At 38.7% G+C, this 15,567-nt stretch overlaps 1 protein-coding gene across 8 annotated transcripts in view; it reads right to left on the bottom strand.

The window, feature by feature from the left end:
* The window catches only part of kif13a (kinesin family member 13A), a 45,143-nt gene that overhangs the window by 26,524 nt on the left and 3,052 nt on the right, over positions 1-15,567 (bottom strand). For 7 of the 8 annotated variants that reach the window (XM_028470229.1, XM_028470232.1, XM_028470233.1 and 4 more), the window contains exons 3-6: positions 6,987-6,999; positions 4,026-4,086; positions 2,290-2,382; positions 1,285-1,465 (exon numbers count right to left, since the gene is read on the bottom strand). In XM_028470229.1, coding sequence (XP_028326030.1) covers positions 1,285-1,465; positions 2,290-2,382; positions 4,026-4,086; positions 6,987-6,999 — 348 coding nt within the window. Of the gene's footprint in view, positions 1-1,284; positions 1,466-2,289; positions 2,383-3,104; positions 3,184-4,025; positions 4,087-6,986; positions 7,000-15,567 lie in introns of those variants that run through there. The other variant, XM_028470236.1, reaches the window with a different exon arrangement.

Raw genomic sequence — 15,567 nt, 5'->3', positions numbered from 1 at the left:
TCTCTTCTCGAGGTCAGCTTCCCAAAACACATCTTATCTCTCAGACACGGAGGCATCACACACTCACATGCGTACACACACTCACATAGTCACACATACACACCCCATACACATCCATTCATACACACAAACACCATATACGCACACACCTCCAACACTCACGACAATCAGGAGATACCAGAGAACTGGTTGTTTGGACCCAAAGAAAAAACTGTCTCTTTTCTCCCTCTTCTATCACCTCCACCCTGTCCTCTTTATCTCCTGGGGGGAGGAGGGAGGGGGACTGAGGGGGAATATACGTGATGAGTTAGAACTGTGTGTCACTTGATCATCGGACGTCCGCCCAGGCGGTCACTAATTTTGTCCATCTTTGTACACTTTTTTTTGATTTTATAATAAACCTTTTTTATAAAATCATCAATGCCTCGTCTGGACTCCATCACTCAACCAGAGCAATAAATCATGTCTCCAAATGAGGTCAACCGTAAATTTGCCGTGACAGGGGTCACCAGAAATTTGTGATATTAAAAGGGGATGACGAACCAAAACAGGTTATGGACCACTGCCATAAACTGAAGGTTATTTGCACCTGTAGGGTTGGTGATGAGTGAAAACACTTAACTGAATGTGTGCACACTGCATACACATTGCATTTGTGTGTTAGCGTCACCAAGGCGGGACAGAAATTACATTCACTTGTTTTAACAACATCATTTGTTACACCTGCTCTACAGGAACATATGTTTCTATTGTTTTCTGGTGCGTCATAGAGAATAACATTACAGAAAATGAACCTAATCTGCCATTGGGTGCACTCCCACTAAATAACTGAGGCTTGCTTTGTTACAACAGGAAATGGCTTCACACTTATTCACATCATCTCCGTCAGCGTTTCCATTCACACCACATCAGCTACAACAGAAACAGAAATGCTAAGCAACCAAGTGCTGACTGACAGGCCACTGGAGCCAAGCAGGAGTGACTTTCAACTTCATATAAAGAGTACACAACAGTTTGTTTAACCAGATAGTTTGATTAGATGTGAATAGTCAGAATAAGTTTAGTAGTCCACACCATGACAAGCAGACATTTCTTAGGTGCTTCTGTTTCCTCTCATTGAACGGCATGTGTCATATGCTGATCATTGAAAATTATACAGTTTAGCTTATTTTGCTCTTGTTTTTTTTTAGCTACAAGAATAACTTGTGACCATTGTCTGTAAAAAGCTATTTGTATAAAGGTTGAAAGGTCACGTGTAAAAAAAAACACAACCAGCAGACTCACCCTTTGGGATCCAGTAGGTCACGGACCTTCTCATTGTAGATCTCCATGAAGGAGACCTCAACTTTAAAAGAATGAGCCTCATTGGCCTCTATGTGGACTCTCTCAAACAGCGAGCAGCAGAGCCGTGGGATCAAACCTGGCAGCTCCCCGTTCCCCATCATGGAAAAGGACTTGCCTGAACCTGGATGTACGACAGACTCTGTTATGAAAGCATCAATAATTCAGCCCACTTTAACATTGTGCATCCCACACTAAACATCTAAGATAGGAAATGGTGGAAAAAAAAGAGCTGGAAATTAAGTTTGTGTCAGGAAAGCCAACTTTGCCAAATGTTTTGGGACATCTGCTTCTATGGGCAAAAATGTGAAAGCAATAAAAAAAGATGTAATTCACCAATTTAAACAAAGTCACATGATTGTGTTTAATATTATATAATAAAAATCTCTACACACACAAATAGGCTTCTTGTTTGGGCAAAGTAATGACGTATAGAAAACTGATTGAAAAAAAAAAAAAGATTTCACACGCACACACAATAATTTCATATGGATAGGGAGGCTTACAACACAGTGTGAACTAAACTGTAAAACAATAGGAAAGCAACTTTCTCAGCTCATTTCTGCAGCATTTTAATAGGAAATATTATCAATTAACAGTCTTTTATTCAATTATGTACGTTTTCTTTTCTTTCTTTTCTATGTTTTAACATTTTTTCTTTTCATTCGAAATATTTCTGCAGCATCTGTACGAAAGGAATTTCCTCCTGGGATCAATAAAGTATTTCTGATTCTGATTCTGAAATAAATAGAATCAGTCTGAAAACACACTCGTAGCACACTTCAGTGGATAAACCAAAGGTCCATTTCATTTATTCATTTTCTACACTGACATGTTTATCAGAAATATAACATTTTGAAAGTTATCATGAACACGTCTTGCAGATATTTGGGGATAATAAGATAAAAAAGAAAACACTTTTAATGAAGGAGTTTTATGTAGCTTTACCTGTTTGTCCATAGGCAAATATGCAGGCATTATAACCCTGGAATGCATTTTCCAGTATTCCTTCTCCAAGGCACTTGAACACGACCTCTTGACCTTTAGAGAGAGAGACTCTATCACTATGGTAACAACGGTAAACAGACGGCACACAGATCTGCAACTTGGTGAGAAGGGAGTTTTACCGCCATGTGGTTTTCTGTAAAGTGTTAAAAAGTAAAATAAACTGGCAACATTATGATAACAGGGACAGATGAACGGTGCAGGGTTCAGTCTGTTCATGTGGAAAATGAAAAGTCTCGGACAATCTTATGTGTTAGTGCTGTGCCCGTCTGAGTGAAGCAGCTGTTTAATGAGCTAAATAAAGCCGTCGCTCGAGCTCTTGAGACAACCCTTCACAGAAAAGATTGTCTTGTCTCTTCAGCACAAAGCGTTACATTTCCATAACAAAATGAGAGTGATGCAAACAAAATATCCACAATGTGTATGCAAATGCATCCACGATTTGCAGTGAAAACTGTGGCTGTAACCCTCAGTGTACAGCCCTCGTCTGCGTACTCATAGGTAACTGCAGAAAGTGTGTTAGCAGCGTCGCATTAAAGGCATTAAAAGGTGACACTAGTAGGTTGTTGGATTGCAGGAGCACATCTAGAAATGCAGGTGAGGACATTTATTGAGCGACAGCACACTTACCTTCTTATTTAAATATCTACATTCGTCCAGTGTGCATGCAAATCAACACAGAAGCGCTAACCATGCTGGGACTCGAATGATGCACGTACACGTTCACTGGTAACACAACACCAAGCAGCTCTTTATACTCTGCATTATTTGAGTCCTTTAGATCATCAGTTCTCAACCGTGTTTGGCTCAAGTACCCCCGTTCTCTTATTTCTGAATCCAAGTACCTCCTTTGTTCAGAATATTACATCTTGCTCAAAATATTAAAACTGAAAAAAACAACAACAGAGCATATCAATCGAATGAATGAGCATTAATGCACATTTTGAAGAATCTAATTTGTAAATACGATCAGCAGAATTAAACATTGTTTAGTGCCTCCTGATTAGATTAATTTTTATCATTTCCTGTCATCTCCCACCTGGCGTGGGACCAAGACTGACCCTTGTAATTTTAGTTAATGCACTAATTTAGATCATTTCATCATCACTATTATGATTATCTTTTTTTTTAGCTAAAAACAAGCTCCTTGAGCTTCCTGCCTCTTCCTTCACTGTATATCTATTTCTGTGATATTCGTGTCACTATTGCTTTGTATATCATTGTATATCTGTATTGTTTTGTATAATATTCTATTTATATTACTGGTGTTTTTCTATTTATATTTGTTTTTTCCTATTTTTATTCTTTTACTCTATTCTTTAAGGGCTTAACGGGGAAATTGGGGACATTATTTCGTTACGTACCTGTTCATGCACACAATGACAATGAAAAATCCAAGAATTGTGTATTGTTTTTTAACTGTGCAAAATAATAATAATAATAATAATAATAATAATAATAATAATAATAATAATAATAATAAAAAACACATTTTTATAAATTTATAATATAAAAAATGGAATCTTAATCAGTAATGTTTTATATTTTACTATTACTAGACATTTCAGGCGACACCAAGGTTGAAAAACACTGCCCTAGGGGGTACATGTACCCCCATATGAGAAACACTGCTTCAGATGAGTGAGAGATCAGTTTCAACCCTCAGTCGTTTAACTCACCTGCGTATTTAGGAGCGTTCGACTCGTCAATGGACCAGAAACAGTGGTCGAAGGCAAACACCTGCAGAAAAAGAACAACAACAATCAAACTCAAACTTCTTTCATCACCTGTCTGAGCATGCACAACACTATACAGTACATAACGTCTTCCTTCTAACCAGGGCTCCACATCCAAGGTACAAAAACAGAGTTATTGTGCAGAACCATTCTACCTTGGTGTAAATCAGCAGGAGTGAGCTTGTTGGCCTAGATAATACGCAGCATAACTGGGCTTTGTCTGAGTTAATGCTGGTTAAGAAGACAGCACCACCACTGTCTGTACAAATCCACTGTTGGCTGCCTCTTGTTTTGTCATAGTGGCTGGACCTAAATTAATTCATAAATCAGGGTCAGTGCTCCTCAGAAGAAATTCCAGCATTTGGTGACCCTTGTCTCCAAGGAAACGGCGCCATGGCTGGCTCTTAGCGCTCAGTGTTTGGTCTCACGACACAGCAGAAAGCCCCTGTGTCCCCCACGGCACCTGCATGAGCTCTGGGATGACGGCACGCAGAGAGGAAGCTGTCGAGGGACGAGCAGTGGCTGTTTGAAACGCCTCACAGACATAACGGTCACTGGGTTTCTTTTTAAACTTGGACATCAAAAACGTACATTAGATTTATTTCAGCATGTGTTGTACTATCTATGTTTACTCAGGATTCTCCACTAGTTGCTCCTGACATGTCACTTTGCAATGTGTAAGCATAGCACTGCTACTTATCTCATCAGTAACGGCTTTCAGTGCTCGTCTACTACGGCGTATGAATGTCACATTAAAATAAAGATAAATCTAAGCACTACGAGGTTAAAGTTGTAATTTTATGCAAGTAAACTTGTAATTTTACTAGGTTAAAGTCGCTATATTTTGAGATTAAAGTCGTTTTGAAAATAGAATCATAATTTTTTGACAATAAAGCCATATCTTGAAAAACTCGTAATGGTACGGCACTCAGAATTCCCTGCTGAAGTGAACGCAACTTAACACCGATAGCTCTGAAGTCGACCACCTCCAACCAGTTCCTCCTCCACAAAAGAGGCTATTTTCACCAAATCAGTCCGGTTCTTTTGTCGGAACAAACACAAACATCTGCAAAGTGGCTTTAAAGTCCTTAAACTGATAATAGTGTGGTGATGATGGGCCAAAAGGCTCAGTATTTCACCATGTGTGAAACCTAAAGAGAAGCATAATCTCACTAAATGCTCCACATCCTTCATAACACACGAGCGACCACAAGATCCTGTTCGTATTTCAATTCTATTCTCATAAAATTACTACTTCATTCTCAAAATATTACAACTTTATTCTCAAAATATTACAACTTTATTCTCAAAATATTACAACTTTATTCTCAAAATATTACAACTTTATTCTCAAAATATTACAACATGAATCTTGAAATATTATGATTTCCATCTCATAAAATTAAGATTTTATCAAGATGTGACTTTATTCTCATAAAATTACAATTTTAATCGTGAAATATTAAGATTTTAATCTTGAAATAATAAAACTTTAATCTTGAAATATTAAGATTTTAATCTTGAAATATTAAGACTTTAATCTTGAAACATTACAACTTTAATCTTGAAATATTAAGACCTTAATGTCGAAACATTAGGACATTAATCTTGAAATATTATGACTTTAATCTCAAAATATTAAGACTTTAATCTCAAAATATTGAGACTAATCTTGAAATATTAAGACTTTAATCTTGAAGTATTATATATATATATATATATATATATATATATATATATACTGTATATATATCATATATTTTATAAAGATATGACCTTATTCTTATTCTCATAAATTTAAGATCTATTTTCATGAAATTACAACTTTATTCTCAAATTATTACACCTTTAATCTTGTAGTGCCTAGATTTTTTATTTTATTTTAATGTGGCCCTAATACGCCGTCGTAGTCCTCGAACAAAATGCAAAAACACTTTTATCAACACAAACTCCCCCAAATGAAAGATGTCCCTGTTTGTCATAATCAAAGCTAATGGCTGGATAAGCAGTGACTGTGCAGTCAGCATGGGAAGCACTGAGATCACTGAATGCTTTGAAAGCAACATCTTCTCTGGTGACTTTAGATGAGTGAGTGGACGCCATTCAAAAGAAGAAAAAGTGCCATCATTCTCAACTAGGGCTGATTTGGTTACTGGGCCTTTAGTGTCCCGTGCTCGGTTCGTTTCCAGTCTGAGGGCGTAACTAATGAACAAATTGCTCTTGATTAGACAATTACGCTTAATCAGCAGAACTCAACATGATGATTGTGAATGGTTTATTGAAAGAATGTTGGATAAACTGGACTGAACCATAACATGCCTTCACCCTGAGTGGAAAACAAACGGACGTGGGTTTCTCTGCAGACGGCCACGTGCTCGTCTCACTGAAGGGTATTACAGCAGAGCTCAGGTTCACATGCCCCAGACTAAGTGTTTCCCTCGGACCGGCCCGGTGCTGAGTACACTGAGCATAAAGCGTGTCCCTGGTGTGTGAAACATCTGAGTTAGTCACCAGCGTGTTGTCAAGGGGGGAGATGGGGGTGCGCTCCAACAATGCAGCTTTCAATGTGTGCACACACTGCCCCAGTGTCCGCGCTCATCCCTCTCTCATTGTCGAGCCTTTGTGGCTGTTCACGAGATCTTAGAGCACTGACACATTCACACGGACATCTATCCGGCTCCTGCTGACTGACCAAACTACTAAAACGCTCTCAATCACGTCCCTAGAAACAATGTCGCAACAGTACATTGACTGTTGATGATGTCTCTTGGGGAAACAGTTACCGTACATTGTTTCCCATCCTGTGTCCTGCAACTGTATGATTTCAGTGTGTGTGATACTAAACGAATGAGGAAAATACAGTAGTTAGCTCCACAACAGGGAAGAACGGTTAGATCCACATACCTTGGCTTGTTTTCTTTTCAATCAGGAACAACGCATCAATGCAGAAGAAGCCAAAGGATGACCGAGTAAACACACACACACACACACAGACACACACACACACACACACACACACAAACAGAGGAGGGAAAATAGTTAGCACTTGAACAATTTTTCAGCCATATTTTGGAGTATAACTTTTGTGCACACTATGTTTGACACTAGAAACTCTTTAAAACTTTCCATTTAGGGCTGGACGATATGGACCAAAACTTTTTTTGTCAAAATGGCGATATTCAATATAAATCTAGATATTTTTAACCTAATAAAGTATCACCAGAAAAAAAACAATTCTGGGTTAAATCTGCTGATGCAGGCACATTTATGAACAAACAGTTGCACAATATGTGCCACATTTGGCTTTTTCTTCTCTAAGGCAGTGGTTCCCAACCAGGGGTACATGTACCTCTATGGGCACTTGAACACTTTGTAGGTGGTACTTGGAAACATTGATGAACATATTTCTAACATGCTGAGTCATTTTTAAGCCTATTTCAGACACTGTACATGCTCATCCAACAGCTTTTCCACCCGTTGACAATAAACTGCATTAATGAAATAAACACAATTGTGGCCTTAATATCCTACTAATTGCTACTAACATTTTCTGCACATTACTAAAAATTGAAGTAAAAATATTCTCTGCTACACAATAATTGTAATGCACAAAATTGATATTTAGTGTGTGTTAAATGTACAGTTTGACATTTTCAAGCTATTAACAACATGTAAATAAAACAAGAAAAGTTCATTAACTGGAGTGAGGAACCCTAACCCTAACCCTAACCCTCTCTTCAGATTCTCCTAATCTGAAGAGAGGCCTCTGGGGTACATGAGACAAAAAAGGTTGGGGAACACCGGTCTAAGGGACAGTACGTGTGAGTGAGTTCTGTAGTTTGGCTTGTTTCAGGGAAGGACTGGGTTAGGACGCACTCAGAAATGCTAAAATTAGTATTTTAATACAAAATTAGCTATGAAATTAGAGGCGTTAGAGGTGATATTGTAATTTTCTACATCGTCAAAATAGAAATATTGATATATCTTGAATGTCAGCTTACTTCTGTTACATCCTTTTTCACTCCTTCCTTTGTTTTGTCACTCATTCGTTCACTCCCACATGGTAACCTCTCTTAGTAGTAGGTGCTGCTGGGTTTTAGTTCATAATTGGGCCAGCGGAGCGTGAGGAGGGGAAGAGATTTAGTCTTCAATGTCCCACTGACTCTGTAGAGCAAATAACCCCTTATTCCTGTGGACTTAACACTGAGGCCAGTTTGGGGAAGCTGCCGAAACCACGGGACAAAAGGGTGCTGTATATATATATATATATATATATATATATATATATATATATATATTAATGTATATGAATTCACAGAAGAAAAAAAGAAGCTCATCATAAAAGAACAACAGTCTGTCAACATTTGCTACAGCTGCAACTGATTATTGTACCGCCACAGAACACGTCACAATGATTCTCTCACACGTGTCTATGTCCTGTCCCTCATCAGAACTTAGACTAGTGTAATGTTAGAGCCAAAGGTGAGAGTTCCAATTTCACCGTGCATGTTATTTCTTCATAACGACCAAAAATGTGCAGTTCCCACACTGCGCTCAATCACAGCAAGCAAACAAGGCTGTGCAACAATAAAAAAAGACCCATAAAACACAACTAAGGGTTATATTTACATGTTTGTAGACTCACTAAGACTGTAACTTGTCAGTATCTGCTGGGTTTCTCCTCTATGCTACATAACAAAGAAGAGTTACAGTAAAAGGAAGATATAAAGAAAGGACAGTCCAACATTCTGCTTACTATCATCCACCCTGCCTGCACACTGTTAATGCATCCAGATCTGGTATGCTGGGAATGCTCTGCAAGACAATGGAGGGAACAGTCTCACCCTGGCTATTTTTAGGAATTCCTACAGCAATTACATCCCTGTAAACGCTCATAACTTTCATTTGATGGAGAAAAGAAAAAGTCTTACTGGAAGAATTCTTGATGCAAAGTTAAAATCAACCAATATGTCAGTTATACCACTCTTCTCTCCAGACATCAGTCTCAATCAGCGTATCATTCGTTCATTCGTTTTTCAATATGTAACAAAAACATGGAAAACGAAATTATTTGAGGAAACGAATAAAGGTGTTCGTTTTCTGTTTTTTGTTTTCTGTACCGAAGCAAAAAAGCTTGATTTTGAAAAACAAGGTGTTTTCTGTTTTTTTCATTTTGGTTTTGGAAACAAATATCAAATAATGAGTGTTTTTTTTTTCGTTTTTAATGTTTTTGTTACATAATGAAAAACAAATGAACGGATGATACGCGGATTAGTCTCCACATGTTTCTTTTTATTTTTCATTTGGTGATTGCTTCAGTTTATGATATTGCTCTCTTTATAGAGTGTCTTTTTTGTATTAATTTAGCCACAGTCTAAAATCAGACAGCATTGACAGTACAATAAAATACAAATACTCAAATATAATGACATTTAGCTTAGGACAGACCAGAAATACAGAGAACTAAGGGAACCAGAAAAAATGAGAGATGGGCATGATAAACTAATCTGGTATTTGTTGGAGTTTCAAAAGAGCATTCCTTCACAGTTTACAGGCCACATTATGGTTTAAAAGAAAGTTATGGTTCAAATTGTTTTACTGTAGCATTGTGATACAAGCACACTTACAAATGTGTGGCACACATGGCACAGAAGTACCAGAAAACATAAGAGTCTTCCCCCCATGAGACAGATGCACTCGGGCACAGCAGACTCAGCGAGGCGTGTCAATGGGCTGAAAAGTCCCACAGGGGACTGGTCGTGTGTGTCATCAAAGGCAAACTCATGCTTTTGTGTCATAGGCTACCTGAGGCCATGACAGCCATGGTTGGCTTCAACGTGGTCAAGGTTGCAACCTGGTCTCCTCTCACACTCCTGTGTATGCTGATTATTAGAGACACTAGACTGCCTTGATTTAGTGTGTGCATCTTAGACTTTTACTACTTTTACAGCTCTGGTCATTCAAATACATTAATGTCAGCGCCTAAATTCAACACTGTTTATTTTCACCATAAATGAAGGTTTAAAAATCCACAGAGGAATAGCCCGAGGTTATAAAGAAGGATTAAGGCCACTGAGTTATTATGCCACCAAAAACTGCTCTTCTAGCCCAGTAGGCAATGCACCAGATTAAACCACTGTATCACCCACTGGGGTATCTAAATACTAAATCAAATTACACTGCATGGACAATCTGTATCTTCAAATATATGTAAGACATTCTGCCATTCTTATGACCCCATCTTTCCACAGAGGAGAAGTAGCTGCTTCCACACGTCCATCTGTCAGTAAAACACACATACAGTACAGTGCACACTCATGGATCCATTATTGTTGTTCTCGGTCCTCATTTCACTTTTGAAGCCCACCCCCGTCATCTGTCATTTAAGCTGCTTCTCCTCCCCCCTTTCACTTAATCATAAATGATCTTTTTCCTGCTTAGCCATGAGACACAGACGAAAAAACAATGTTCAGCCATCTCTATGTGCACGTGTGTGTGTGTGTGTGTGTGTGTGTGTGTGTGTGTGTGTGTGTGTGTGTGTGTGTGTGTGTGTGTGTGTGTGCGCTACAGTATTGGGTTACGGTGGCCTCAAGCTAACATTTCAAATAGCCTTCTTACAGTATGTTTAGAACGGAACCGCCTCTGCCCACTCAGAGCAGAGGTCATCCTTCTACAGTGGAGGAAGGGGTGGATCCTTCACATAACCAACTACACTGGTGGAGACGGGTCCTAGCAATGCACAGAGCCCCATGAAAAAAGACCAGGCTGCCAATTTTATAAGCACGAGTGATCCCAACGTAAGCAAAACGAGAGGCCAAAGCCAAAGGGTTTACACTGTGAATTTCCAGAAATGTCTCCCTGACGGTACAGGAGGAAGCTCCTCAGCTAATGACACAAACAGACATTAAAGTCAAGAGACAACCAACATTAATTACATGAATAATATCCAATGGAGGTTCAATAAATGGCCAAACCTGCTGAAACTAATTGTCTTTGTTTGTAGCTCCTCTTCAAAGTGACATACTGTATGAGGAATAAAGGCATCTGTCACCAATGAAAATATTATTGAGTAGTTTTTAAATGGAAAACAAGGAAAATACAACTAAAACGTTAATTCTGATGGTTTCATCCCATTACTGTTCTAGAGTGGTGGTTCCAAATCTTTTTCGTCCTGTGTACCCTTTTCGGATTTTTGTCAAATCATGTGTACCCCGTCTTCATATCATTAGTACTCTCTCAATAATTTCATATGCTTTTTCATTTGTGGAACAGCGGGCTCTCCTAAGCCCCTAATTGTATCTCCAACATTGGTTTCCTAAGGCCAAATCTACCAATTCAAAAAATGAGTGGAATTAAAATAAAAATACTTTAATGTGATTACTTCAATAGTAAGTAAATGCTATAACCTTGCCTGCAAGATGGATTCTCCTGGTGTTCACAAACACCAGAATCCATCTTGTGCTGTTCCCGCCTTTGCCTTTCAAATCCAAACTGAAGCGGTTCAAACCAATCATGAGGCAGTATTGTGATTTAGGGCGGGATATCTGGGTGTGACAAAGGCAGAAGCGCAGTTTGTAGAGCTGAGTTACATTTACAATACACAATATCTGAATTATGAGCAAAGTTTCTAATGGGCATAAAGGAAGGTTCATAATGGAGTTCAACAATGCAATGAAGGCTATACTGTTATCAACAGCACTAATGGGGCTCACACTAAGTTCTGCATGTGACCCAGAAGTCTCCATAACAAATGTTCACTACACAACATATGAGGCAGGCCGGGTCTAATTTAATCTTCTCCGGTATTTCTGACACCAGTGTGACTGGGCTGGGTTGGCCGGCTGTGGGTCAAGTGTGTGAATATACAAACACACAGAGAGAAGGACTGTAACCACATCTGCTGCAAAGTCTACAATCTGTGTGCTTTACAACCCGAGAGAAGCCAAGCTCATCAATTGGCTCAATATGTTAGGACTTAAAGAAACATACTACCAGGACTAACCCAATGTGTCCCTGCCTGCCTGCTCCATGAGGAAACACGTAGGAATGATAATGCAGAGAAAACCTCAAATGTCATGAATAATCTAATTCACAGTTTTACTAGAATAGAATCTTATCTAATACAAGAGCAAAGGTTTTGTTCAGCTGAACGATTTATATTTGAATTATGCTGATTGTCAGTCCAGAATAGAACTTTTTCTGATCAACAAACCAAGGCACAACATCAAAATTAATAAATATCAGCATTTGTGCTTTCACGAATGTTGCAGAGTTAAAAGCCGCGTCTGAGAATAATGAAGTTCAGCAGTGACTTAAGGAGGAGCTCACCACCTTCTTCTCCCAAAATCTAGAAGACACAAACAATGTCCCGCCCTCTGAACAAACACCAAACCATTTCCAAGGGAATAAAGTTGATTCATCAGCACACCCACAGCACTTTCTCCTAATAGCATAAAAATAAGGTCAACATGAACAAAGGGGACATTCCTGAGCGTAGTCAGCCAACACGCCTGAATCGTCTTTTAGTACGGCCTTGTTTTGAAAAAATGAAGCTCGGTAGACATCCACAAAGTTAGATATAGTGTGAGCAAAACTTAAACGCATTGACATTACCTGCACTGTTTGATTCCAAAAGACTATAAAGCATTTTGGAAAAATTAAAGATTCCAGGTCAAGAGATTCCTTTGAACCTCTAATGAGCTAGCAGCGAGTTAGCCTAGCCTAGCATGACATAATATCTAGAGACTGTGGGTCTGGCTACATCTTTAACAGTTTAATAAACACAGTTTGTAGCATTGTAATGTTCAATGCTAGTTACTGGGTAACTGTCGTAATAAGTCAAAATGGTGATATTACAATGTGAGGGAGTGAAAGGCGTTCCTATTTAAGCTAACTAGCTAATAATCAGCTAACAGATGATTTCACAGCCCCTCAATATTGGCGATGTGTTATAATGCTGAAGTGCTTTCTGCCTTGTGTTGATTAGTTAGGAGATAGAGACTCCATCTAAACAGACTGAGAGTTACCCCTAATCCTAACAAATGCAAGGATATAGTAAGGACAATGATAAAACATGTAAACACATGCTACACTACCTTTTATAAAAAAACATTCACTAAATACAAAGACAACTCTGAGAAACAAATTATCTGTAGAAGCAGTGGTTTTTGAACCTACACCGGCAAAAGGAGAGAATAGAGATACAGTATATTGTTACAAATCCACCATCCGTTTTAATACAGTTATGACATGAACCTTTTTAATATGAACCATAAAAAATTCACTTTTTTTCTTTTACAGTGTAAAAAGAAGAAAACCAAACACCAACATCCCCTAAGTGGAAGTCCTAATTACAGATCCCTTTCGACACCATGGAGATTACGCTATCCAAAAAGGCAGTAAAAAAACACAGTCTGGGGGAGATAAACCCAATTGGGCTCTCCTAACCATCAGCGATAAGAGGAGATTAGAGGGTAAATTACATGGCTGACTACAGATATCAGATAAATACGCACTTCCACTGATGGCCTGGAATTAAAAGACTGCCAAGCTGCAGTAGTACAAAGACTGGAAAGACAAAGAAACATTTCAAATGAGAAATCAAATTGTTAATAAAACACGTTGGTGACTTCCTCTTAAATATTTTAAAGTTTGCAGTTGTCATTATCAGTCTTTTCCATCTTCTTTGTGTATCTAAATGTAAATACATGGTAAAAAAAAAAGAAAGTTTCCAGCCCCTGAATTCATTTACTGCGTGCTGACAGACATGCTGGGACATGATAGATGTAAGATGGCCCTACTTTGGGAGTCCAAGGGCTTTTTCTTGTCACGATGCTCAACCACTCATCTCCTGTGCAGACAGCTGCCGCAGGTATTTCCCTGCCCCTCCCCCCCCCACCCATCACCATTGTACCTGCACGCCAAAGGCGAGCAGACTAGCTTTTGGAAACAAAAACCACTTCTCCCACATTCCTATGTCCAATATTCCCATTTGTGTCAGATTTAAAGACAGATTAAACAAAGGTAATTTAACCTCTACCCCTGGGGTCACAATGCAAGTATCATTCTTTTGCACATTTCTCAGAGAAACAGGAGAGCGGTGGGAGGGTACGGTACGGTACGGTCAGTGCAGCCATAATGCTCTGAAGTGCAAAGAATAGGCTTAAGAAAATCTCTTTAATTCCATAAAATTCTTCATGTCGGCCCTGTTTAATGGTGCAGCGCTGATTTAAAACTGCCTGCTGTCTTTCAAATTTCTTGCTAATGAACCAACATAACTTGCAGAATAGATTCACACGACTACAGACTCATTATCTGTGTTTAATCAGATACGATAGACCTTTTAATCGTCCCACAGTGGGAACATTTGGTATCAGACTAATGGTATCCTGAAGGGATTAACATGCGTTTAATTCTCTTTGTAATGTCTCCATGCAGTTTTCTACTATTGCTGCTCTCTTTCTAATGCCTGTGAGTTCCCATGGGAGAGAAATATTTCCTAAGATCCTGGCCCTGCCTGCAGCCATATTTGGCATGTTAATACCCACTAAATCGGACACATTTACAGCACACAAGGACAGGTGTCTGCACAACAAAGCAGAGTCTTAGTGATTAGAGTATCTCCCCGTGTGGCTCCGCGTGCAGCTTGAAAAGAAAATTGTATGGTTCAAGTAAACCATGGCAGTCTAAACACAGAGACCCAAAGGACCCACACACAAACAGCCATTATACTCACATTGTTAACAAATAATCATAAGGCTATGAGGCACTGAAGGCCAGACATGCAGTATATAAAGTGAAACTTCTAAATCGTGGTCCTGCACAGCAGCAGGCTAGACCTCTAGATGAAACACAGCCAAAGAGACACAAAGGTCAGAGTTGGAAAGCTGGTTCGGCTGTTAAAACAACCCGAGATGAACCAAAAGTAAACATGACATAAGGTCCATGCATACATATGAACAAATAAAGTGTTTTTGTCACTTAAAGATCATTTATGGCAAAATAAAACTTGTAACTTGTAGTGCTTGTAGACAAATACAAATGAACACAACACAGTTACTACACATCTGACTTGTGAACGGATGATTGACTGGATGAGTGAATTGCATTTAGTTTGCACTGATGTGCAGTGTCGGCCTCATTGATCAATAAATCGAGGATCATTTGCTCGAAAAAAGATTGGTTGAAAATGTCGCTCGCAAGTCACAGTGAGAAAGAAGAAAAAACACTGGACTCCAAATCCCACAATGCAATGTGTGAAAATGTCATCAAACTGATTGTTTACAGTGGCGATGAAAACAAACTTTCAAGCCGCAATTTTAACCTTTTCTTTCTTTCTTTTTGGAGTTTTTTGTTTGATTGATCGATTGATTGACATAAACTATGGTTTTATTTAATTTAAAAAAATGTTGTGCGTAGCAGCTTTAATGCCTTGTTATTAAAGTGTAACAGATTCACAGGTCAGAATGGGAAACTCATCCTTGTG

Source organism: Gouania willdenowi, chromosome 16, assembly GCF_900634775.1.
Source record: "Gouania willdenowi chromosome 16, fGouWil2.1, whole genome shotgun sequence".
Taxonomy (NCBI): Eukaryota; Metazoa; Chordata; class Actinopteri; order Blenniiformes; family Gobiesocidae; genus Gouania; species Gouania willdenowi.
This window is presented reverse-complemented; position numbering and strand designations above follow the sequence as displayed.